At 39.4% G+C, this 27495-nt stretch overlaps 1 protein-coding gene across 4 annotated transcripts in view; it reads left to right on the top strand.

Annotated features, from left to right (window-relative positions):
* The window catches only part of GUCY1B1 (guanylate cyclase 1 soluble subunit beta 1), a 77455-nt gene that overhangs the window by 24331 nt on the left and 25629 nt on the right, over positions 1-27495 (top strand). For all 4 annotated transcript variants that reach the window (XM_061584461.1, XM_061584462.1, XM_061584459.1 and 1 more), the window contains 3 exons: positions 12853-12953; positions 13495-13613; positions 22671-22868. In XM_061584461.1, the coding sequence (XP_061440445.1) occupies positions 12853-12953; positions 13495-13613; positions 22671-22868 (418 nt within the window). The remainder of the gene's footprint in view (positions 1-12852; positions 12954-13494; positions 13614-22670; positions 22869-27495) is intronic.

Here is a 27495-nt window from a genome sequence, read left to right as displayed (position 1 = left end):
CAAATTTAATTCACTTATTATATAATATAAAATACAGAAGAATAGGAGTTTCTTTTTGTTTGTTTACAGAATTTACAGACCGCTTATCAATTTGCATTCCAAAACAGTGTTCATGTCTTTAGGAAGGATTTTTGCATTGAAAGTATAGATGAAATCTCAGAAGGCTATGATAGACAAGATTGTTTCTATTTTCATATTTCAGCCATACATTCTATAGCAAACTGAGCCTCCTAATGGAGGCAGGTGAGAGACATGGGGTGGCCCCAACCACTTTTTGGCCATGCCAACTGTGGCCAATGGCCACCTGAGGATTTGTTGGAAGGAGATGCAGCCCTCTGGCAAAAAAGAAAAGTTAGCTGCCTGCTGTTCTCATTTGTACACACACACACACAGAGAGAGAGAGAGAGAGAGAGAGAGAGAGAGAGAGCATGTGTGAGAAGCAAAGATGTTCAGCCAACCTTTACAACTTTGCTTTTAGCAACAAACAGTCTCTACACTAGGTGTTCCAGGGGATTGTTCCACATTCCCCCCCCTTGTTTCTTATCTATACAAACCCTGTTCTCTTCAAATAACTAAAGCTGGTTGTCCCTGTGCATGTTCCTACAGTTTAAAAATATTTAGAAAGTGTCTATCTACTTGAAAAACAGTGATCTTGATTCATTGAATTATGACTCTTGTTCCAAAGGAATCCGAATGATGTGAAGAGTTGGCTAAATGATATCTTAGTCCCATATTCTTTGTGGTGAAGTGGGATGAGATTGTTTATAGTCTACTAAGGTTTAGGAGTTACTGAGAGAGGATAGACATAACCATCCTGCTTGTGATAGCTGCTCATTCTTTCTCTCCCCCAATATATTTCATTGTAGTTTTCAGTGTATAGCAATAAAAAAACAATATAAACAAGTATTGCAAAGAGTCATGTTTTTGTACTACTGAAAAATGCATACAATATAACACCCCCCTTGTGATAGTAACACATCCCTTTAGGACAGCAAATCTCTCCAAAATGAGTTGTGACAGCCTGGAGTCCCTTGAGTACTGGTTCTCACATTTATACATGACACAAATGGATACCATATTTCTGTAAAGTCCTGCTTGGTTAGGCTCCTGTCCAGCCTATTCTGATGAGTTAAGGATTCTGAGAATATCAGTTGCCATGTCTTGGCAAATCATCCTGTGGTAGCACAATTTGCTTGTATTTTCCAGTGATGTGCTACCTCAATGCAGGGAGCTTCTAACAATATTAACACCAAATTCTTGCAGAATTATTTTTCCAAGGGTCAGTAAGTAATGTTAGCAAATGTTCAGAGGTGAGCACTTGTTTAATCAAATCTGAGATGATGCCTTGAATGTAAAACCGTAATCTCTCTACCTCTGGACAATCCCATTACAATTTACATAAAGTTTCTCTCAATCCACACACCTGGCAATACTTGGAGGACAGCGAATTATAATGCATTTTAAGTGAGGTCTTGATGCCAGAGAAGTGTTAGCTTTAGCACTGTTTCACAAATCTGTAGCTGATGTCTGTATGGACCATCTTCTCTGCATGTATTTCTATTCTATTCTCATTCATTTAAGCAGAAGATGCAGTTCTGTATGCCACTCCTTGGGCTTCATTGAGATGTTTCTGGGTGTACAAAAATGTATTTTATGCTTTTAGCAAGCAAGTTGGGGTCAAACTAGACATGATGTGGGAGATCTGTGATTGGATCTCCCATGCTTTTTTCTTCAGTTAAAATAGCCATGGTGTGCATATGCCCTAATTTGGATCAGAGTCTAAGGGCTGTTTCCTCAGTTTAATTCATGCTATGAGCATTGGTCCTGACACCTTGTACTGTGTTCTATAACTGGACCTCATGCTGAAAGGAGGCAAAAGATCCTAAACCCGAAACCAGTACAGGCACAGTGAAATAAATACTATTGCTGCTGAAGCATCTACCAAACTTTTGTTTTATATTAATGCAAGTATTGGCCAATTGCCATTGGAGTATAGTGGCAAAGGCAGCAAAACCCATCCTGATCCATAGCATCAATAATTTGGTTTTGTAAGTGGTGTAGACTCACCAGACTCCTTCCATAAAGCAGGTACAGCAATGCAGTGATACGATTTTTCATCTTATTACTGAATGGCTCATCTGCAGTGAGAGCAGAAGACTAATCCTTTTTTAAAAAAAAATGTTCAGTTATTTTATTAGAAGATACCACAAACAACACTGTACACAAACACACAAATAACAAAAGGAGGAAACCAAACATTGCAATTCAGTACAATACATAAGAAGAGGTTGGAAGAGTGCATAATTGCAACATAACCAATTTCAACTTAAAATACATTGGGCAGAATGGGGGTAAAATATTTTACTTAGCAATTTAACAGTCATCTTTACAAACCATCAGGAATGCCAAATAAATTAGTATTTTGTTGGGCTAATCATATGTCTGTCAAGCTATGAAAGACACAAAAGGCCATCAAGTTTCTGCAAAAGCCATTGAATTGGCACTCCCTCTAACCATCTGCACCTGGTGAATCAATTTCTCTGAAATAGCTATTAAAAATGCTTTGCTAAACTAATTATCATATTGAGGTATCTTTCCGACCTTGAGACATTACTAGTCAACAAATAAATTATTGATGTTTTATAAGGCAAACCATAATCTCGGATCAATAAACAAAGATAACAAACATAGTCTGGGATCTCAAAAAAAGTTTTGGCCTTCAATTAGGCTAATCTCTTTGACAACTAAATACCAGAACTCTTGCACATATCTGCATTCCCACGTCAAGTGAAAATAAGTGCCCCTTTCCCCACATCCCTGCAACAGAGAGAAGATCCTGACTGAGGCATGTAGGACAATTGAACCGGGGTTAAAATATCACTGGTGAACTGTTTTCAAGGAATTCTCTCAAATGTTGGCAGAGATGGAAAAGAAGGGGCGGGTTAACCAGAAGACTAATCCTAATAAGAATTGAATCATGAAATCTTTTGTGTGTATCTGTGTTTTTTCTTTTCAGTATGCAGCCCAAGAGGCCATGAGGTCTTTTCAGTAACCAAAAATTAATGGCCACAATTGTTTTTTCTTCCTCCATGCATTTTTAAAGTAATGCTTCAGGGAGTTAACAATGCCAATACTGAAAAGAAAATTATGCTTCTGTCATCAATTTAATCTTCTCTGAAGACACAGATGGATTATATTTTAGCTAATTTCAGACTCTTAGGTTATAACGCCAGTGTAGTTAGTATAGAACAAAGGAAAGGCTGATGGTAGGAGGGGGAGAAATCCATCATACAAGTTAAGAAAACCAAGTGCATTAACTTTTATTAGATAAAATGTTTTGTTAGTGATGAGAGATCAGAGTAATGCCCATAGACTGAGAACACAAATTCCATTGCCTAAGAATTTCTGTAAAAGTTTTTTCCCCCTCAGTATTGCAGCTGCTTAGTTTAATAGCATTTTTCATTGTCATTGAGTTTAGGAACATATACGTTGCAGCTTTTTCCTTCAGACTAGATGCAGAATATTTTTATTCTTTTGGAGGTATCTAATGAAAATCTTGTGGATGACTGCTTTCTCCAGTAGCACTCTTCTCATGTGAAGGACTAGCATTTTACATTCTTTCATATTTCTAGAAAATATGCACTGAGGCTTTGATTTTCATCCAAGGGTCATTTCTTTTAAAAAAAGATTTTCTAGAATGTTTTATTGTATGATACCTACCCCACAGTGGATGTCACATATGTCAGGTGGATGTGGTTTGGTGAAAACTGGTCTAAAGAGTAGAATGTGGGAGCAATGTAGAAGGGCAGAGGGAAAGGAAGCACCGTCTTTGTGGGCATATTTCCTTTTTCTGTAAATGAACTATGCTGTTGTAAATAGAGCATGTTGTACATTGTCTTTCCCCGAGGTACCATCTTAGAGGCACTCCTTCCTATGTGAGAGTGAAAGGAGAATGCCTATTCTGAGATGGGGACTCACATTGGCAGTTTTCATATGGACTTAAACGAAACAAAATTAACATAATTTATATATAAAAAAGGTTGTCCAATTAATCAGGGATGCTTGTTTGGTTGATCAAAAAGTTTTAGATTGATTGATGAAGGGCTGCAGCTCTACTTATAGGATAGAACAGTAAAAGTTTTATATAAATAAATGCAAAACTTTATTTTATTTATTTATTTAAAATATTTCTATCCTTCAATAGGGCACTCAGGGTGGCTACAATAAAATCGCACACATATATAATAAAACAATGGTTCCCAACCTGAGGGCTGGGAAGTAATCCAGAGGGGGCTGTGAACAGTAAAGAAATGAATTAGTTATTAATTTTTTTAAAAAGTCTTCACTCCTTCTACACTGTTTGCTTTCCACTGCCGCTGCAGACGACACCTCCCCTTTGCTCCAAATGAGAGGGGAGGCCTTTTGCTGAAGCACCAGAGTGTCTTTCAGGTGCACTAAGGGCAGGCATCTGCCTATAAAATACATGGCAGATACCAAAGGAGGCTGAGGGTGGAGCTACCAGGAAGAAGAGGGGATTACTATCACTGATTCCTGTCTCCTTGCACTGCCGGTACTGGCAATGCCCTTACTTAGAATGAGAGGAGAGAGCTTTCTGTGAAGCAAAAAGAAGCAAGCCTGCAAAGAAAGGCTGCTTTCCCCCTTCCTTCCTGGCAGCCAGCCCGCCTCCCTGGGGGGAGGGGGTCACAAAAACATTTCAGCTTATAAAGGGGGTCCCATGCTCATAAAGGTTGGGAACCACTGTAATAAAATACACAATAAAAATACAAAACATTACAGTAAATTAAAATGCATGTTGTTGTTATGTGCCTCCAAGTCGACCACGACTTATGGCGACCCTATGAGTCAGTGACCTCCAAGAGCATCTGTCATGAACCACCCTGTTCAGATCTTGTAAGTTCAGGTCTGTGGCTTCCTTATGGAATCAATACATCTCTTGACTGGCCTTCCTCTTTTTCTACTCCCTTATGTTTTTCCCAGCATTATTATCTTTTCTAATGAATCATGTCTTCTCATGATGTGTCCAAAGTATGATAATCTCAGGTTCATCATTTTAGCTTCTAGTGATAGTTCTGGTTTAATTTGTTCTAACATCCAATTATTTGTCTTTTTCGCAGTCCATGCATGGTATGCACAAAGCTCTCCTCCAACACCACATTTTAAATGAGTTGATTTTTCTCTTACCCATTTTTTTCACTGTCCAACTTTCACATCCATACATAGAAATCGGGAATACCATGGTCTGAATTATCCTGACTTTAGTGTTCAGTGATACATCTTTGCATTTGAGGACCTTTTCTAGTTCTCTCACAGCTGCCCTCCCCAGTCCTAACCTTCTTCTGATTTCTCCATTTTGGTTAATGACTGTGCCGAGGTATTGATAACCCTTGATAAGTTCAGTGTCCTCATTGTCAACTGTAAAGTTACATAAATCTTCTGTTGTCATTACTTTAGTCTTTTTAATGTTCAGCTGTAGTCCTGCTTTCGTGTTTTTCTCTTTAACTTTAAAATGCATAAAATACTATTAAAATATATAAAATGCATTATGCACATAAATACACAAAATGCATTATGCATACACATACAAACATACATACATGTATATGCATACACATATGAGAAAGTGAGAATAAAAGAACTTAAAAGATAAAAATAAAAGATAAAAAACATAAAACAGTGTCAGGCTGACCCGTCAGTCCCAATCAAAGGCTCTCCGGAACAAAATAGTTTTTACAAGTTTCCGGAAGACCATCAGGGAGGGAGCAAAGCAGGCTTCTTGGGGCAGGGAATTCCAAAGTCTGGGACCCACCATTGCAAAAGCTCTCTCCTGTGTGCTTGTCAATCTAACTTCTTTCATTCCAGGCACGCAGAGGAGACCAGAGGTAGATGATCTTAAATCCAGGGTAGGAACATATGGACGTAAGCGGTCCATTAAGTGCACTGGTCCAAGGCCATTTAGGGCTTTAAAGGTCAAAACCAGCACTTTGAAATGGGCTCGGAAACAAATTGGGAGCCAGTGGAGTTGATAAAGCACAGGGGTGATTTGCTCCCTCACCGTGCTCCAGTTAACATTCTGGCTGCTGCATTTTGGACCAACCGTAGTTTCCAAATTGTTTTCTAAGGCAGCCCCATGTAGAGTGTGTTATAGTAATCAAGCCTCGATGACACCAATGCATGTGTCACCGTGGCCAAATCAGCTGCTTCCAGGAATGGATGCAGCTGGTAGACCATTTTGAGATGGCCAAAAGCACCCCTGGCTACCACAGCCACCTGATATTCCTGCAGCAGGGCAGGATCCAGAAGAACTCCCAGACTGCAGACCTGCTCTTTCAAGGGGAGCGCGTCTAGAACAGGTTGCAACCCTATCCCTGGGGCAGTTTTTCCCTTGGCCAGCAACACTTCCATCTTGTCTGGATTAAGTTTCAGTTTGTTCTCCCACATCCAGCCCTTCACAGCCTCCAGGCACCGGTTTAGGATGAGCACTCCCACCTTGCCATCAGATGGAAGGGAGAGATAGAGTTGAGTGTCATCAGCATATTGATGACATTACACTCCAAATCTCCGGATGACATCTCCCAGTGGTTTCATATAAAAGTTAAAGAGCATGGGAGACAGAATGGAACCCTGAGGTACCCTGTAGGCCAATGGCCAGGGGGTCGAGCAGTAGTCTCCCAGCACTACTTTCTGGGTCCTGTCCATTAGGTAGGAACAGAGCCACTGTAGAACAGTGCCTCCTAGACCCATCCCAGCAAGTCGGCTCAGAAGGATACCATGATCGATGGTATCAAAGGCCGCTAAGAGGTCCAGCAGCACCAACAGGGATGCACTCTCCCTGTCCGATGCCCGGTGTAGGTCATCAAACAGGGCAACCAGGGCAGTCTCTGTCCCATGACCAGGCCTGAAGCCTGATTGAAAAGGGTCTAAATAAACTTACCTTTTATGTATCACTCATGCTATGAGAGGACTGTGCTTGCACACAGGAAGCTGTCTTACTGGTCCATCTACATTGACTGGCAGCAGCTCTCTGGGTTTCAGACAGGAGTCTTTTTCAACACTAATTGGAGATGCCAGGGATTTAACTTATGACCTTTTGCTGGCAAAGTATGTGCTCTATCACTGAGATATAGCCCTTTCCTCAGTTGCTGCAGCTCCAGGATAAAAGGAACAGTTTCCCACACCCTGTCCCTCTAAATATGCATTTGTGGCACCAGACAATTTGACTCTGGTGCCAATACCAGACCTGGCCACATTTCAACAAACAGTTGTACCAGTGATTACATACTGTATCAGCCAGACACCAGTGGTGCAATGCAGATAAGGCTTATGCAGCACCCCCCCGAAAAGAGGACACAGATTTGCATATGCTAATTTATACCTATAGATGCAGATTTGGAAATAATTACTATAATTTAATTAGAAATGCAGTATATCTCACAATAGTAGGGAAAACTAACCACGTGACCTGTGTACCTTGCTGTCCTGGTGCTAGCTATTGGTGGGTTACTTCAAGGCCCCTATTTCCCTCTTATGATTCTTCATCTTTAAGGTCGATTTGGACCAGGCAGCTCTTCAGATAGAGGGCTCCTTCAAATACTGGCCTATTCTCTGTAAATCAGACTACCCTAAGTGCAGGATGCACAGTCCATTTGGTGCACAGCTGATTTTAAACCAGTGTATAGATGTGCAGTTATAGATGTTTCATCATATTATTTTCTCCAGTCTCTTGATAGACAAAGATGATGATGTTTTGTTACTAGTGTGCTACCAAAGCTTCTTGTGACTGTTATGGGGGTTGTTTTGTTATGTCTTTGTGGCTTAATGTACTATGTTTTAAATGTGCCATAAGTTGCTTGAAGATCTTTGGGTAACAAGCAACTAGCAAGTCTAATAAATCATCAGCATCATCTTCCACACTATATGACAGAGATGGAGAACCTTAGGCCTGGGGTTTGTGTGTGCAAATGCAGACCCCCAGGCCTCTCTATCTGGCCCTTGGGACTCCGCCCCAGGCCCACTTCTTCCTCAGCTACACCCCTTCCCCCAGGGCACACCCCTCACCAGCCGTACTTCATACCTTTCTTGATGTGTCCTTGACTTCTGATAATGCCTTCTGGTTGCCTAGATGGAGGACAGAGAAGAAGAATCTGTAAGTGTGCATAGAAGCTAGCCTACTGCACAAAGGTTAAATTTGCATTCGTTGCTTCACCCACTTGTGCCTCTAGCTCTGCCCACCACCAGCATGTGGCCTCTGGAAGGTTGTCCAGATTGGAGTGTGGCCCAGAGTCTCCCCATCCCTGCCATATAACATATCATGGATAGACAGATAGATACTATATAAGAGGTTAGTACCAACCCTCCACAACTGGAATTGAGAGCTATTTGCCAAAGCCCAAGATTACCTCTTTGAAAATTAAATGTCAAGCCATTGTAGTTTCCTACAAAAGGCAGGGGAGAGAGGGAAATGGATTAGAAAAAAAAAGTTGGTGGCAGCTCTTAAGATAAAGATTCAACTGTTTATTTATTTAACAAATTCATAGTCCATAGCATTAATTTTGTTCTAAAAACAATATAAAATAATTTCAACAAACTCTAAAAAGCCCAAGAAACCATATTTACAGATTCTAAAAACAATAAAACAATAGGTGCAGATATACCATTGATATTCTATGAATGACTGAGTTATACCTCAGGGAAAGCCTTCTTAAACAGAAATGTCTTCAGTAGGTGTCTAATTTCAGCACATGCTTAGTGTGGAGAAGAATGCATGGAGACTGCTTATTGTAGACATGATTCAGACAGTTAATAGTCCCACAGATGTCAAAGGTAGGGAGTTTGGCACGTGCATAACTTTTCTGTTTGCAGTTACTGAGATTTAAATATTCCTAACTTAAGCTAGATTGTGTCCTCTGATATTAAGCTCTTTTTTCCAAATGAAAAATGGTAAATCTAGGTTATGTGTAGATTAAAAGTAAGTAAAGGAAAAATGTAAGGACAACATCCGTTATTTCAAGGCTTATTTCACAACTTGCTAATATAGTCGAGACATTCTGTAAAGTTTTTTTGGGGAGTCGCCACTTTCTCTAGAGTCTGATAATGGCCAAATAAACAAAGGAAATAACCAGTAGTCTGTTGCTACATTTTCTGCATAGAGAAAATATCAAGCATGTGTTGAACAGGTTGAGCCTTCAAGCGACTGCTTTTCCTTTTAACTCTTTAGAGGAGTTGTTTGGCCTTGCATTCCCTGCTGTAGCATCTGCTTGACACACTAAAGCTTAGAAGACAAACCTTCATAATGGAAAAACAGCAGTCATTATGTTTTTCTTCTAAGAGAAAATTAAACATATATAGAAACAATTAAAACCATGCTTTTCAATCTGTGTCAAAGAAGCACAGTTAAGTGCACCAGTTAATTAATATCTATCTAAGCTTTACTAACCACCAAAAGTACTGTGACATAGCTTGTTCTCCATATCATGTTCAGTTAGCTTTAATGCTAATGTGCAACCTGCTTACTGTGTGCTGATTTTTGCAGCTGACCTGACCATATTCCCTTGTCTAGGCTGCTTGTGCTTGAGGGGCATTTGGCAATAAGCAGGAAAAGCTGGCTACCTTCTTTTGGTATTTATACTAGGCTAGCAGTTTATCCAATAAACTGAAATATCTTTTCTTTGATAAGTTTCTGGAGCAATCCTTCTTGATGAGCACTTTCCAGTAATAACAGTTTTTTGCTTTTCATATGAGAATTCTCTGATGCTCAAATACTACAGAGGTGAGAGTTGTAAGAAATCACTGATGGAACATATTAGATTTCCCAGCCAAAGGACAACATGTTTGGAGGATGCATCTACTTGTTTCAGACTTAGAAAAATTGCCAGTTACTATGATTACAATTGATTATTTTACAATGGGAATGGCATGTTTTGTAGGGTTTATTGCTGCCTTGCCTCACTCTCAGCCCCAAATGTTTGCATAAATAAAGCTGTGACTTTTCATGCCATAGTATTTGTGCGTTCTAATTTATTGGTAGAAAAAACAATAGAGGCAGGTGTGGGAGCCTGCAAATTTAGCTAGCTTAATAATTAACCATTTATTGAGACCATTGTTTTTAAGGTTTGCTTTGTTTTAAAGTAAGAAGCATAATAATGTAAAAAGTATCTTTTTAAAAAAAAGATTTGTTCTTATCAAAATGAACACAATTTGGTTAAAATGATTTCTTAAATGGTATAAGCAAGGAGGCAAAATATTTTTCACAACATAGCAGTCTTCTAGGGAAATAGCATTTTCCCAGCATTACCACACAGACTACAGTATTTTGTTGCTAGGAAAAATGCAAGTCTCTTCTTCTGCTTAGCTGATAAATCAGTCATAGTAGCAAATGGAATGTGTGAAATATGGATGAGCAAATCTGTTAGGCACATTTTGAAATCTGTTACATTGCTGGTAATTTGGAAAGCAACTCCTGCCCAACTCACATAATGCACTGTAGTTTGGGGAGTTTTTAGACTTGGATTACTTTCATAATTTCTCTTAACATTGAAGCTCATGCTTTTTTGTTATAGCATGGGGGATGGGCTCATATTGCCCTTCACAATAAAAAATAGAAAAAAATGGGCTTCTCGGAGTTACATTGTGCCATTTCTCTTACTTATTTCTCCGTCTTTTCTTCTTCAGTTGGGTGACACTTAGATGTTGCTGAACACACATCTTACCTGAAAGCATCAAGAAACTATCCTCCTATAGTAGTGCCTTCTTTCTGCAAAAAGGCTACTTTCTGTTCAGTGGGTGGGGATAGATTATGATGTTAACATTGCTGACATACTGGGACTTTTGCTAGTATAGTCCTTAATGTTCAACAGCTTCCTTCTTATTTCAGCCAAACACCACAAATGGAGTTGTTAGAAACATCCAGCCTGGTTTAGCAAACCCAACCATCCAGAGTGTAGGTTAGGAGTAGACAACCAGGTACTCTCCAGATGGTTTTGGACTGCAACTCCTCATCAGCTACAGCCAGCACGGGCAATGTTCAAGAAAGATGTGAGTTTAAGTCCCAACAACACCTGGAGGATTCCACATTGACTATCCCTAGTCTAACCTAGCTAAGAGTCTCCTAGAAAATTTCCAGTGTGTTAAATCTCAATGAAGTTGTGGTGTATGCTCCCCCTTATCTCCAGATGAAATGTTTCAAAGTGCTCCCCCACTTTCCATTGGATAGCCAATGTGGTACCTTCCAGATGTGGATGATAATTCTCATCAGCCCCAGTCACTATGGCCAGTAGCTAGGGATGATGGGAGTTGTCCAAAAACATCTGCAGGGCGCCATGTTACATACCCTGTTCTATACATGCTAGGAATGAGACAGCCAGGAGGGCTACACCTGAAGTAGACACTGTTGCACTTGTGTTTTGCATTTAGGGATGTTGGAGACCATATGACCATAATTGGTCACAAATTATGTTATTCATCTACCTACCTTATATCCTATCTGGTATTTTCTGACAGCAAATTGTTGTCTTGATAAATCAGTCAGCACCACAACAGAATCTTTCTTTTCCCTCTTAATATCCAATTAGTCATCTTAACACTGTTGCTCCAGCAAAGGTGTCCGCTAAGAGGAAAAGGGGAAATTATTTTTACCAATTCCCTCTCCCTCCTAGAGTTTCCAGCACCCCAAAAGTCTGTTTTGGAGGGTTGGCAGACCCCTTCCTGTATTGGAAGATTCCTCCTGCTGGATCAAAAGTCCTACAGCATGTGCAAAGAGACCAACTGGATTTAGCCCATTGTAAAGTTGTTTCACATGTACTCCAAAGAGCAACCTAGCTATAGCTAACCTTTTCAAAGATAACTAACTGCTTGACTGCATTTACAAAAGGCCAGGCCTATTCCAGATTTTAGGTGATTTAACACTGGCTATTAATAACAATTATATTTTGTTAAGGTTTTAAATTTTAAAATGTATATATACAGAAAAAAAAAGCAGATAAGAGAAAAATCAACTCATTTGAAATGTGTTGGAGAAGAGCTTTGCGCATACCATGGACTGCGAAAAAGACAAATAATTGGGCATTAGAACAAATTAAACCAGAACTATAAGTGGAAGATAAAATGATGAAACTGAGGTTATCATACTTTGGACACATCATGAGAAGACATGATTCACTAGAAAAGACAATAATGCTGGGGAAAACAAAAGGGAGTAGAAAAAGAGAAAGGCCAAACAAGAGATGGATTGACTCCATAAAGGAAGCCACAGACCTGAACTTACAAGATCAACAAGGTGGTTCATGACAGATACTGTTGGAGGTCGCTGATTCATACAGTCGCCGTAAGTCGTAGTCGACTTGAAGGCACATAACAACAACAACAAATACATTTAATACACAACCCCCTCACACACATTGTTATCATATAGGGTAATATTCAGTTAAGTTATACCCTGAGTACATTCACTGAAATCAAGGTTAATCTAAATTAAGTCTGCTGATTTCACTGGGTCTACTAGGAGAATGACCTAGTTGGATACCACCCATAATGTTACAATTACATTATTTAACATACAGTTATAGCAAAAATGATTATTTCATTTTATCAGTTCATCAACACAGCTACATCAATACATTAAACATTGCCTTTTACTTGTAAATGTAGAAAATCCATCCAACTATTAATGCTCATATGTTTCTCATTCCAATATTGAAACAAAGTTATCTTAGCTGCTCATAGTATCAGAACAGTATCTCTTTGTTCTCAGAATTATTAAGCACCAATAATATTGAATTTTTCGACATGTTTGACATATATGTATCTATTTTATATTTTTGTTGTACTTTATTTTAGGCGGGAGGCACAATTGGATGAAGAAGGGCAGTTTCTAGTCAGAATTATTTATGATGATTCTAAAACATATGATCTCGTTGCTGCAGCAAGCAAAGTCCTTAGTGAGTATACCTTTATTTTTTTCAGCATTGAAAAATGGAAGTTTATGCAATTAGGTCATAGCGTTTGTTGATTTGCTTTAATACATCCGGTGGTTTGTAGTTTTTGATACCATGTGATCATCCTGGAAATGTCAGTTTTCATTGATAAAAGAAAGGGAAGGCTTTTGTATTTAGCTTATATTAATGAGGTGGCTTGACGGGTCTAGTTGTCTTAATTTCTACTTAGAAGTTGTAGGAAAGTCCTGTACTCATCCCCAGTGGTGTGGACCTCTTTGCAGGCTGTCATACCAGTCTGTTCCTGGTTTGACACAATGTTACATGTTCACATGATCATACCAGAAAGAATTCCCCGGGCTGGAAGACAGTCTGCATTAATTGCCCTGATGGTCTGTAAGCTCCCAAGTCCTTCAGGGAACATGCCATCCCTTCATTTCCCCAAAGCTGAACTGTGACATCATTAGAAAGCGTTAAGTGTGATTTGTTGGCTCTCCAAGGGCCTTGATGCCTTCAGGTAATATAAAATGTTTCATGTTTTCTGTAGACCTTAATGCTGGAGAAATCCTTCAGATGTTTGGGAAGATGTTTTTTGTGTTTTGTCAAGAATCTGGTTATGACACCATCTTGCGTGTGCTGGGCTCAAATGTTAGAGAATTTTTACAGGTAAGTGATCCTTGGCAAATTATCAGTGGGCAAACTCAAGGGTAATTTTAGCATGAAAGATGTGATCCATGTTTATCAAAAGCAAGCCCTGCTGAATTCAGTGGGACTTACTCTAGCAGTAATGGCAGTCCTCTTACACAGTAATCTGTACTTTGCTACATTGACTACCTGTTCCTAAAATAAATTGGCTAAACAATTCACATTTAAGAACAGAATTAACACACTCACTCGGGAAATCCTTCCTATTAGCTTGCATTTGTATTATCTCAAGTTAAGATTTCAGTTGTGCACTAAGTTACACATATTAAGTCCATTGACTTCAGTGGCACTAAGAACACATAAAATAGATGCAAGGAACTATTTTGAAATCTAGTTTAAGCTGATTTCATTATCCATGATATGTGTTCATTAATAAATCCAGGGGTAAGGGAGAAGGTGGGGCTGATTTTATTCCTTATTGATGAGAGACTTCAAATAAACTCAAACTACAGCTATGATTATCCAAAATGTATTGTTCTACAAACTTGTAGACATGATTATAGCTGTTACTAATGTATTAATTCGTAATACAAAATTGCTCAAAGGCTTCAAGCTGGCTAGAATCCCATTTTCATGAGATGTATATGAAAATACATAAGCAGATTACAAAGTTTCAATTCATATACCTGGGTTAACATCTATAGTTGAATTAAACACATTTTAAAATGTAGCAGCCATTGCATATCTTTATTTTTCATCTTTTAAAAAATGTTGCAAATATTTATTTAATTAATACTCCTTTATTTGAACTTTAAATGATATCATGTTTTAAATGTAAAAGAATATAAATAAGTGAAACTTAATTTGAAGGGCAAGCATAAATAGTGAATTGAATTTAGTCTTTTTGAAAAAAAGATACAATTCTTCTTTTGTATATCATGTGGGGCTGAAAATATTGCCGGTGACGATACACAGCAGCGTATGAAACAGAGGCAGCTGTTAGATAAGTGCAATTAGAGAAATCCCAAGGGCATTATTACATTAAAACCACACACACAAAAAATCAATCAAACACAAAATGGTGGTTAACTTAAGATACTTCAGGGAGTAACTTATTTGCCTTCTTGCATTTTGAAAATAGCAGCACAGTATATGTTCTCTGGCATGTTATAGCACTCCAAAGAACTGCTTGCAAATATGTCCAACAATATGCCCAGCAGCTTATGTTTGAGTTTTAAAGCTTCATATACCCCAAACATCTATTTAAGAAACACGCTGACCAGTTTGCAGTAGTGGTAAGCCAAAGCATGGCTAAGCATGAATATGCAAGTGTGTAGATACTCAATAAAAATGGCAGCAGCATAGCTCCTTCCTCAGTCATTCTGCTGCTGTACTACCCAGAGGTAGGCCATGGTTGGTTTAGTATTATTTCTGAACGCAGGCTTTTGGTTTGTCACCCCCACACAAACTATGAGCAGTAAACAAAGAACAAACTGCTAGGTCCTGCCCCCTCTGCCAGGCTCTATGATCGCCAGAACCCCAGGGGGTCTCTTACTTTCAGAGACCACTTGACAAGCCCCTTCCTCTTACAAGCCTGGGTGCTCATATTGATCCCATCTGCTTGTTTTATTCCCAGAGGTAAGTATTCCCTGTTACTGTTCCCTGGCCTTCCTTTAGCATAGGTTCCCAGATGTATGGAATCCCTTCTCTGCTCCCTGAAGCCTACCTCTGGAAGTTTCCTGGCCCCCAGACCTTTCTTACCAACCCCTGCTACTTCTGTTCTTCCCTCTCTGTCTTAAAGCTTCCTACCAGCTTTTCCTTCTGTCCCTGTCTTCAGGCCCCTGCTTTCCTTCCTCCCAGCCTCTTTCTCATGCGGTATCTCCATTCTCCACCTTTCTGGCTTCCCCGTCCTCAAAGCTGTCACCTCTACCTGTTTCCTCTCTCTCTGTTTGGTCACTTCCCGGGAAATGCAGCTAGCTGCCTTTTTATTCTTCAGCTGTGTACGTTCCTGAGCTCTGACTGTATTGCTCAGAGAAGGATCCCTCCCTTTTGGTAGTCTAATCAATCCTCCTGGCAGCTGCAGAGCCACCTCCTATCACAAATCTTGGCTACAGCTCATGGTTTGTCAGGAGCAAGGCAAACCGCAAGCCTGGGTTTGGGTGTAATGCTAAGTCAAACCATGGATTGGCTCTGAGCAGCATGATAACATAATGACTGGGGGAGGAGCAAAGCAGCCATAATTTTTTTCTGTGAGTACCCATGTATTCATGATTAGCCATGATTTGGCTTAGCACTACGTGTGAATGGGAACAGTGTATGTAGCCTCCTATCCTTTGAAAGATACTGGAGGGGTTTATGTGTTCTGGGTGTCTTCCCCTCCAGGTCTTGTAGCAATGCTAGTATTTTTACAAATTTATCATGTGTGGAATGAACACATTTTTTGGGGGGAGGATCATGATTCCCCTCCTTATCTGTGTGTGCTCATTGTACATTTGATTAATGTGTGGAAAGAGCTTGAATGTTCATACAATAGGATTATTTCTGCCTGGCCTAGAAAAATGCTTCCATTGTTTTAAAAGATGATACATAGGAAAATTTAATTTTTTGTTCGTTGAAGGAACATCCCTTTGTCACTAGAGGCTACTAATAAGTGGAATCTTTGTGATCTTTCCCATTTGCTCTGGTGCGTTGTATGAAGAGTAGGAAAAGGCTATCACAGCTTGGCAGCAACTGATAGGGCATTTAACAACCATTTAGGGTCAGTAGCAGCCGGCAGAGCAGGGTGGGGCTGGGTTACTCACCTGGCTTCCTAGTGTGGAGGTCACTGCTAGTAACCAAACAAGAGAGATGAGGGGTGAGGTGGCAGAGAGGTCAGCACAGTGGGGGCAGAGTGGTAGAGCCAATCCGCCATTCCTGCCACTGCACCCACACCACACCCACCTCACCACTGCCCTGCCCCTCTCCCTCTAAGTTAACAGGAGTGAACTTTGTGTTGGGAAGCCAGGTAAGCAATGCAGCTCCACCCTGGTCCTTTCCATTGTCCATTACTCTATAGGTTGACTTTTTGAGCCCAGTTGATGTCCCAAATGCACCCCTGCCCTGCTGGTCCCATTCAGCACATGCCAGTAAGACCATGGCGCATCCACCACCTTCTTCTCCCCACCTTCCCTTGGTCATAATATTCATTTGCTAAAGGAATTGTATTCAAAATATTTTATTTTGTAGTCACTTCATTGCCTTTGTTACTACCTGTGCCATTTGCCAAGATTTACTCTTTACTGTCTTCATTTGTTACCAGTGTCCCACATTATCCCCCTTCCAGGTTCCTTGTTTCCCTTTTAATACTTTTTAACTGTGAAATTCCTTCCCCTTAAATATTAGGCAGGTGCCATATCTTTTCGGTGCCTTTTGAATACTTTCCTCTTTCAACAAGCCTTTTAAGTTGAGACCTATCCCAGTCTGCGTCTGTGTTGAAATTGCTTTTTAATATTTTTTAAAAACTTAAAAAAAATGTTTTAACCCTTTTTTAAAGATGTCTTTAAAGCTTTTTAAAAATGTTTATAAAGTTGTTTTGTTTAATGTATTTTAAAGACTGTTTTTATGATGTCTGAAAGTGTTTTTAGTGCTTTTGTTTGCTGCCCTGGGCTCCTGCTGGGAGGAAGGGTGGGATATAAATCAAATAATAAATAAATAAATAAATACACAAACTGAAGAGCTGCATCAGAAGCTGCAATTTGGAATGCAGGCGTAAAAGAGGCAGGTGTTTCTTAACCCCAACCCTTTCTGCCATTTTCCCATTCAAAATTTGCACCCTCAAGCTGCTTTTCCACTCACATAGGAAAAGATATCAGGTCCCCATATCTTGTCCACAGTATAGAAAAGAGAAGCTAGCCTAAAACATTATGATTCTGAGAGGTCAAATGGCAGAAAAGAAAACAGCTAATTAGTCCCTTCTCCTGTCATTCCTCTGCTGAAACTGGCAGCTTCCTGCAGTTGCCGTTTACCTAACAGGGTCATATATCTCCTATGAATTGTCTGCTTTATCCCTAAGAACCTGTCATCAAGTCTTTTTGTGTATCTATACACATGTATACGTGAACCTATATCTTAAAGACATGTTCATCGAATTACTATTTGGAGCATCTTGGAAAACAGAGGCAAAGAGCAGCAAGTGTCCAACCCACAAGACTGAACTGCAGAGAATCAGGAGCATGGAATAGCCTGAGTGGGGAAGATGAAAAAAAATGGGGAGTGAGGGGTGCCCAGATATAGAAAAGGACTTCCTGGTAGGTGGGGACTCTGACAGAGGATGATTTTGTTGAAGACAGGATTGGATGTAAGGGACATTAAACAACAAAAAAGCATGTAGTGAGTTGCCATAGCTGCCATTGGGGCAGCACTGTCGGGGCTCCTTTGTCTCCTGGCTTTCCAACACTGTGGGTCCCTGCTGCTGAGCAGGAGGGGCGAGGCTTGGGGAGCTTGGTGGGGTGCATAGCAGAAGATGCATCCGATTAGTTTCACTACTATGCACCATGTGGAAAACACCACACCTCGCTCCTCCTCCTCTTGGTCTGTGGCAGAACCCCTGATGTTGGGAAGCTAGACGGAAGCCCTGCTGATGCAATTAATGAGTTGTAATTCATTACCACAAACTGATTCTTCCTGCCAGAAAGTGGAAGGGAAGTCATCAGAGGTCTCTGGGCCAATCAGAGGATGCTGTGAAGGTACAACTTTACCTACATTGAGAGAATTTCCCAGGAAATGTAATTTCAGCTATTCAGTTCCTAGTAGGAGGCTGTGCTGAAGACTTTCCCTGATTACTATTCAGAATTGATTTAATTTAATGCTATGTAACAGTGTGTATTTGCAGTAGGTTTAGTGAAAGTTCCAAAAAAGCACCAGTTAGGCATGCATTTATGTGAGTCTAAAGCTTATTGGTCACTGTGGGAAAATTCCCCTGTATAGCCATCACTATGGGAAAGATATTTGACAGGAATCACTGGGACTTCCCTTGATAGGTTGAGCACCTCTGTTGTGAAGGACTTAGCTTGAACTACTGTAGCTTTCCCTGACTCCTATGGAAGAGTACTGTGGTCGTTACTCAGAGAAAACCAAAATGCATGCACAGTCTTGGGCATGCACAGAATTCTAGTTGAACTGGGCTTCTATTTAACGAAACAATCCTCAAAGGGCTTTTTAGAATGGCTGGCGTTTCCCTACAGCCATCAAAGTAATCCATTCAGACAAATGCAAGGATTAGCATCCTGGTCATTGATAAATATAATCTCAGTAAAAATGTAAATTTCAAACAAGCAAATAAGTGAGCCAGGAAGCTCTAGGCTGAATTTAGCCTAAGGAATGAATTTACAAGACACTCATTTCCTTTGGAGACCTCCCAAGAGAAGAAACAGCTGTTGAGGCTTTTCATAACTCACAGGAGATAAAGTTCAAGCTATTTCCAAAGTATTGAGGATCTGCAGATGCTCTATGATACAACTTGCACTTATAAAACAATTTCATTCCTTGGTATGTTTAAAAAACAATACCCAAACAAACACTGAGTATTAGGGGCATTAGAAAATGCAGAAGGAATTAGGGGGGGGATATAGCAAACCTTGGTGTATTGTATGGGAAGTAGAATTTAGTACAAATACTTTTCAAGCAGTTGTTATGTTACCTTTCCCCCCCTTAGATACTTATTCACTAACAGGCAAAAAACCTTGCAGTTTAAGAATGTACCTATAGCCCACAGATATTTCTACCAAACTTTAAAAAGCAGGGAAATTGGGCAGCTATAGTGAATGCACCAGGGGAGCAGGAGACCTGAACTCCTCTCTGAGATATTGTACTGCCCTACAAAGTTGTCAAAATGCAAACACCATTTGGGTTGGTCTTTCACAGTCCAATCCACTTCCTGTGTAGCTTGGAAGAATTTGGTAACGTGCCACTGAGCATATGGTGAGTGGTGGCAACACCTGCCATCTCCAAAGATGGAGAATTATATTTGTGTATGTTTGTTGGTGTTCTTCTAACTTTGCTTCTTTCCTGTGTTACTAATGTTTCTACAGAGAATCTAAACTAGAAAATTTTATTTCCCTCATTATTCATCCTAGAAATCTGTGTCAAATTTATTTTTATTAATTTCAAAGCCTTTTTATTGGTTAATGTCATATGATGGTGAAGATAGCCTTTTTTGTTTCAAACTGGAGGTTATGGTCTATTTCTATTTTAGGTGCATTAACAGTTGGACCTGAAACTGCAGTTTAATGTAAAATCAGACTGATTCCAATATGCTGCTACTTTAGTAATGGCTCTAGTTGTTGGAAAAAAGAGGATGCATGTTTTCAGCCTGCTATGTTTAAACCACTTTATTTAAGGCAAGGTGTTCACTATCAATTAAAAACATAGGGCACACCTAGAATTTTGCTAGAATATATTTCACCTCCCACTGTTTTATCTTGTGCAAATTGAGACACTTCTGAGGTCCACTGGAGATTATTTTGCAGACGTCAGTGCCATTATTCCACAATTATGTTTGGAGTTTTTTTAGTATAAATTTTGCAAAGTGTTGCTGTACACATATTCATAGAAACAAAAGCAAAAGAAAATGATTTCCTATAGAAAACTTCACTAAAATTGCAAAGTAAATCAGACATATTTAAAGTGACCATCTGAACTATATCAACTGTCTTAATAATGTTGCTTCCTCCCAGCTAAAACAAGATTAGCACAGGACATATCTTCTATTATTTGGGCTGATTACAGGTGTTGCCACCACTCACCATATGCTCAGAGGCACATGTTACCAAATTCTTCCAAGCTACACAGCAAGTGGATTGGACTGTGAAAGACCAACCCAAATGATGTTTGCATTTTGAAAACTTTGTAGGGCAGTACAATATCTCAGAGAGGAGTTCAGGTCTCCTGCTCCCCTGGTGCATTCACTATAGCTGCCCAATTTCCCTGCTTTTTAAAGTTTGGTAGAAATATCTGTGGGCTATAGGTACATTCTTAAACTGAATGGATTGATCATTTGCATGCTTATTGAGTTAAGTGGGAATTACACACACACACCAGGCAATCATGCTTAGGATAGGTGAAACTGATCACAGGGGATGGGGAAGGGAGGAGAGGGAGGCTGGAGGGGTGGAAAGGCAGAGGGGAGGACTGGGAGGGGAGCAGGCAGGAAGGGGATGGGAGAAGAAGGACAGATGTGGTTGTTTGCATGATTATTGAGTTCAGTGGGATTTACTCCCGTGCAATCATGCTTAGGATAGGTAAAACTGACTGGGGGGGAGGGATGGAGGGATGGAGTGGGCGGGGAAGGTGGAAGAAGGAAGAGGGGAGGAGAAAGGGAGAGGAAAGGGGAAGGAGGGAAAAGGCAGGTCTGATCATTTGTATTATTGAGTTGAATCGGATATACTCCTATGCAATCATGATTAGGATAGGTAAAACTGACCAGGCTGGGCTTGCCAACCAAGACGTCTTCTGTATCTTTCACAGTTGGGCAGGGGGAAGGGAGAATTCTACCTTGTGGTTTTTCCCATTACAATGTTGCAAGAACACCGGCACTTGGCTGACTTTCTCTTCTCCTAAAGATACAGGATCAGTCTCAGGCCCTGAACCTGGCAACCCTACCTCCCACCCAAATTTAAAACAAAGCTGTCCCTGGCCACATCCACACCAGGCCTCTATTACACTTTGGACAATCATTATTTATTTATCTATTTATTTAGTGTATTTATATACCGCCCCATAGCCGAAGCTCTCTGGGTGGTTTACAATAACTAAAAACATTAAAAACAAATATACAAATTTAAAAACACATCTTTTAAAAACAATTTAAAACAATTTATCATGGCTTCTCTCAAAGCCAATCATGGCTTCTCTCAAAGAATCCTGGGAAGTATAGTTAGTGAAGGGTGCTGAGAGTTGCTAGGAGACGCCCTGTTTCTCTCACAGACCTTCAGTCAGAGTGGCTGACTGTTAAACCTTTCTCTCAGGGGAATAGGAGTCTCCTCTCAGCACCCTTCACAAACTACACTTCCCAGTTGTCTTTGAGGGAAGCCATGACTGTCTCAAGTGAAATCAAGTCTGGTGTAGGTGTGGCCCTCTTATTAGCCAAGCCCAGCAGCTATGAGGCTTTTAGAACACTGACAGTTGGTCCTTACTGAGCATGCTCCGCGCTATGATTGGGTCCCAGCCAAAATTTATTAAATTAATTAAAAATCAGCCAGGCATTTTTTAAACTTTTAAACTGCAGCAGATGAAGGTCAGAGTATGGGGCAACGTCAGTATTAGGATTACAGGTACTCTATGAACATGGCTGATTTTTAATGAATGACAACAGATTATAACTCTCAGAGAAAAAAGTCCAAAAAGGCTCTGAGGTTTTTCTCTCTCTTTTTACACTTTGAACTGTCTATTCTCTCTGACTGTTTTGTGTATCGCCATGAAAATTGACAGGGTTGTTAAGCAAGCGTTTCTGAGTTCAGGACTATAAGTTATGTAAGGTTCTGTTTTGAAATGAGTTTATGGGAAGCATCAGAATGGCATGGGGGTATTTTCCATTTAACATTGCGGAATGCGAAAAATCCCCGCTGACTATAGTATACATTAAGAGAGTAGTAATATGTTTAAAAAACAATACCCAAACAAACACTGAGTATTAGGGGCATTAGAAAATGCAGAAGGAATGGGGGGGGATGTAGCAAAACTTGGTGTATTGTATGGGAAGTAGAATTTAGTACAAATACTTTTCAAGCAGTTGTTATGTTACCTTTCCCCCCCTTAGATACTTATTAAGAGAGTAGTAAAAAAGATCTGTGGGAGTGAATAGATTTCAATTATTGGCTTTGTTTTCTTCCTTATCACATCTACTATTTAAATCCAGTTTTATTAAGCATCCAACACATTTTTTAGGTTACTGGGCTACATTTTATTAACTAAATGAAAGGTATTATAGGCACCAGACATGTTTTTGAAGCTAAAATATTGGCTTCAACATGGGCATAGATTCTCTAGTGCTGGAAAATTAGATTGTAATGGTTTTCTGCTTATTAAATAATCTTCTTGCAGAACCTTGATGCCCTTCATGACCATCTTGCTACAATATACCCAGGTATGCGTGCCCCTTCCTTTAGATGTACTGATGCAGAAAAGGGGAAGGGACTCATTCTGCATTACTATTCAGAGAGAGAAGGGCTCCAAGATATTGTCATTGGAATCATCAAAACAGTTGCTCAACAAATCCATGGCACAGAAATAGATATGAAGGTAAGGTTTAAAATATAGTTTTACTGCTGGCATGCCAAAAATATGAATGACGTAGGTACTTTAATATTGTTTATCTTAATAATTTTTTTTCTACAGGGAAAAAACAAGCAACATCGTATTTCCATTGTGCTGTCCTCCCGTTGATAGACACAAAAAGTACTTTGACACGTACTACTAATAAAATTATTATAGTAAAAATCTCGAGTTAGCTTGATTTATAACAGTAGCAATCATCTCAGGCCATGATGCAGATTTTTTTCCCCATTCTAGATACTTTTCACAGTGCTACTTTTAATTAGTATCCACTTTATAGCAGTTTGGCAATGTATCACAACCCACCATTTTGAAATCATACATTTGGTTTTGGTGGAAGATTAGTCCAAACTGGCTTCAACATAGCCTAGATTAATGTCCAAGTCAAAGAAATTGCAGTATGGACATTACAAAGCGGGATCTGCAATGAAGTGTAGTTGTGTATCCCTCATGCCCTGAGAGCAGTACTCTTTTTCAGACTAACATGAGAAGAAGAGCACTGTTGAATCAGACCAAAGACTCATTTAGGACATCTAGTCTTACTGTGGCCAACCACATGCCTATGGGAAGCCTGCAAACAGAACCTGAGCGCAACAGCACTCTCCCCAGTTGTGATTCCTAGCAGCTGGTATTCAGAGGCATACTGCCTCTGACCAGGGAGGTAGAACATAGCCACCATGGCTAGTAGTAATTTTATACATCATGAATTTGTCTAATTCTCGTTTAAACTGCATCTTGTGGGAACAAATTTCATAGTTTAATTATGTGCTGTGGGAAGAGGGACTTTCTTTTGTCTGTCCTATTCTTCCAACAGTCACCTTCATTGTATTTCAGCTGAACTGGATAGTCCCAGGTTCTAGTGTTATGAGAGAGGGAGAAAAACTTCTCTCAAACAATGTGATCTTTCTCATAGGAAAACTACACCAACCCCTTGATCATTTTGGTTTCCCTTTTCTGAAACCTTTCCAGCTAGGCAATATCCTGTTTGAGGTGAGGGGACCAGAAACGTTACACAGTATTCTAAGCATGGTCGTACCATAGATTTGTATAATGGTATCATGATATTGGCAGTTTTATTTTCAGTTCTGTTCCTAATGATTCGTAACATGGGATTCACCTTTTTCACAGCTGCCACACACTGGATCAGCTAGCCTGGAACAGGAGCCTCAATGGGATATTTCAGATGTGGTGAAAGGATACCTACTGTGACTTTTTTTTACTGTGCCACATGGCACTGGAGGGCTGCCAGCTCCAAACCTAGCTATTTTATAATTACAAAATGGGAGGCAGGGCACACACAGTTCTGAATGTTGGAAAGGCATCCTCCTAATCATAATCCTCCTCTCCAGGATGCTTACTATAAGAAGTCAGGGGCTTGAGCAGGTTATTTCTCTTTTCCTGTCCTCTGTTGTCCTATTTTCTTTTAGCCAACAAAAGAACTTTCAGTATCTCAAGCTTCTAATTGACAGATTCTCCCAGCCTGCCTCACTTCTTTAAACCGTCTCCTGGCTCCACACTACCTTATTATGTGGTGGTCCTATTTTACTTTCAAATTGATGGGGACAACCATCTGAGTTTGCAGTGAAAGGGAATGATTAACCCACATTGGAATTCATTGAGAATGCAACAGATAATACAATGGGCCTCTTCACTTTTCTCTATTGTGGATGTGTTTTCTATAGAAGAAACACACACACCCCCAATACATATCCTGTGGAACATTGTGGTTTTCATGTTTCATGATGGACTATGGATAGTAAGAATTCTATTAGCAATGTACAGGGTCCTGCTGCCTCCTGTCCCCCCAAGTAGGAGGGGCTGATTGTGCTACTCCCACGTCTGCGCATTTGTCAGGATAACCTTCAGGAATCTACTGAAAGGAAGAAGAACACAAATATATTTTATATACTAAAAAATTGGATTTGTTGTCTCAGATGTATTCATGATTAGTATTTTATTGATTTGTTTCTTTATAAAACATGCTACCAACGCTGCAGATAAGTAGGGAGGACACACATATTTGAATTTCTTGTGATTTTCAACAAGTTAACACATATGAAATGATACTATATATAGTCAAAATCATAGTGTGTCACAAGCAAGAGAAATCAAGAGGACATAAGGCATTATTGCAGAGGAACTTGGACCACAAAACTCAAATTTTTCACACCAGATGAATTGTATAGCAGACATCTATGATTAAATCAAATTATAGTCTGCCACAAACACAGGTCATGTGGAAGTCAAACTACACCTAATGTCTCAAGCCAGAAAGTTGTGACATAATGCTATGGAAATATGAAAATGTCTAAGTCACTAGCCAAATTGATCTGGAGGTAAATTTCTTCATATACACAATGGTTTTTGGAGGGTAAGAAATTAAAGGAACGGGAAAAAATCTTAGAAAGAACTTTGTTTTTGTCAGTTTCATCTTATTCCTTTACATCACTGACAAAGGGGGTTGTTTTGTCTGCAGCCTTCATAGATTGCTATTTTTAAAATGTTGGTGTTTTTTGTTTTGTTTTTTGACAGTTTTGCTTTTGCTAAATCTCGGGAAATTATGCAATAGCACTAAATTCAGAGAAATAGCATATAAAAATATGTGGCCTGCAATTTCACCTGGAAATCAGAATGCTCAATGCTCATATTACCTCAGTAGTCACAATGCTTTTAGCTCCAGGCAGAATGAGCAATGCCAGTTGGAGGATGGGGAGGCAAGCAAGGGCAAAATGGTACATAGACTGTCTTAAGAAAAATTGTGAGAATAGTTGAATTTTTATTGATTTGTCTTTCTCTGCATACTTTTGTAGCCTGGTAAGATTTAAGTGGGGGGTCCTGGCTAGTCTTGGGAATGAATAATGGTTTGACTGAAGCAAGCAAAAATCTAGGCACTTTTAAACGTGTCTAGATATCTGAGTCTAGCTTTTCAATTAAAGCTTAGTTTACTAAGATGTGCATAATGTTTATAATTGTTTTACCTTACCTTAGAACATTAATGCATTTGGACATAATGATAAACTGGTTTAATTTTACATTAACAAGTCTTGAGCTTGTGCATCTCTATCTTCTCTAATATGGCCACAAGGATGTTATTCACAATTTAGCATTGCATGTGAACTATAAACTATAGCTAATCTTAACTAAGGTTTATTAAAATAAAGCAGCTTCATAAAACAAGGTTTGTACTTAGCTTGTGACAGTAAACCATAGTGTAGACTACTAGCTTCAGATCGAATGTGCTAAACTGTGGTTAGAAAAGTTGAAGTGAAAACTTCCATCTCTTCCTTAGGGCAACTCTGGAAGAGAAGGGAGAGTTCACAAGCACATGGGCTCCTAAAGGCGCATTCATATAATGATAAACTGTAGTTTATTGTTATGTTTGAATGCAGCCTCCGTCTCATGATATTCCAGAGGGGTGGCCCTGTTAGTCTGCTGCAGGAAAAACAACAGAGTCTTGTGAGACCTTAATGTCTAATGAATTTATTGTAATATAAGCTTTTGTGGACTAAAGTCTACTTTATTTGATGCAGTGTTAAATCGATGATAAATCGGTTAGCCTTTAAGTCCCATAAGAAAAAAAAACATTTGATGAGATGTGTTTGTCTCCTTAAAGGACATCCATTTTGGTGAAATGTTTCATTACTGCTGTGTGTCTTTTAAAGCTACCATTGATCTAAACTACTGCAATTGAGCACTGAGTTAAATTTAGCTCAGGAGGTTTGATCTAGTTGTATAATCCAGAAGCATAAAGTCCCTTTGAAACTGAATTGGTATTTCTGGTCTTCTAAACTATAAAACTACCCATGTATATTTTTTATCATCATCATCATCATTTATTAGTGAGCTTTAGTGTTTCTTTACATGTGTTTCCCCCCCATCATACCCACCAGTAACACATACATACATGTGAAATGTCGCACAGCATATATCCTTGCCTCTTCCTCATATCTTCAGTTGTATGATAAACAATCATATACCTATCTTACTTAAAAGGTGAAAACGTGGGACATATTACTGCATAGCTTGAATTTTGAAAAGGTAATTATAAAACAATACAACAAACATACCATGAAATGATATAAAATCATTCCTGTTTCTCAAACACCTAGAGATCGTTTTAAAGGCTCTGTGTGTGTAGCAGTATGAAGTCATTTTCAAAACTCTCTCCCTTACGAATGCCGCTTTTCACATAGCCAAGCAGGATCATCCATTTTGCAGAAGATCCATTTTGCTGCAAATCACAGAAGGGTGAATCTGTTACATATCTCTTTGAAACTTGAAGGGTGATTTGTCTTTGGTTTTACTGCTGTTACCATGGTGAAAGAGTACGTACACACGACTCATTGACGTAACTTGCTAGCAATGCCCACAGGGGAAACAAGAATCAAACTTTATTCCTGGCTCTGTCACTGTTGGTGATGCTCTTTCATTTATTAAATATTTCAGTCTGGTGTTTAGCAAATTCCTAAACTTATTTGCAGCCATATAAACTTGGGAAGCAGTCTTCCTTGATGTACCCTCTTTTTAAAAGAAGGGGTTATCTAATTCTGCTTTGATGTACTTCAGATGTTTAGCTCACAATCATGTGTGTATA

This window comes from Rhineura floridana, chromosome 9, assembly GCF_030035675.1.
Source record: "Rhineura floridana isolate rRhiFlo1 chromosome 9, rRhiFlo1.hap2, whole genome shotgun sequence".
Lineage (NCBI taxonomy): Eukaryota > Metazoa > Chordata > Lepidosauria > Squamata > Rhineuridae > Rhineura > Rhineura floridana.
The sequence above is the reverse complement of the archived record's forward strand: the minus strand, read 5'-3'. Positions and strand labels throughout refer to the sequence as shown.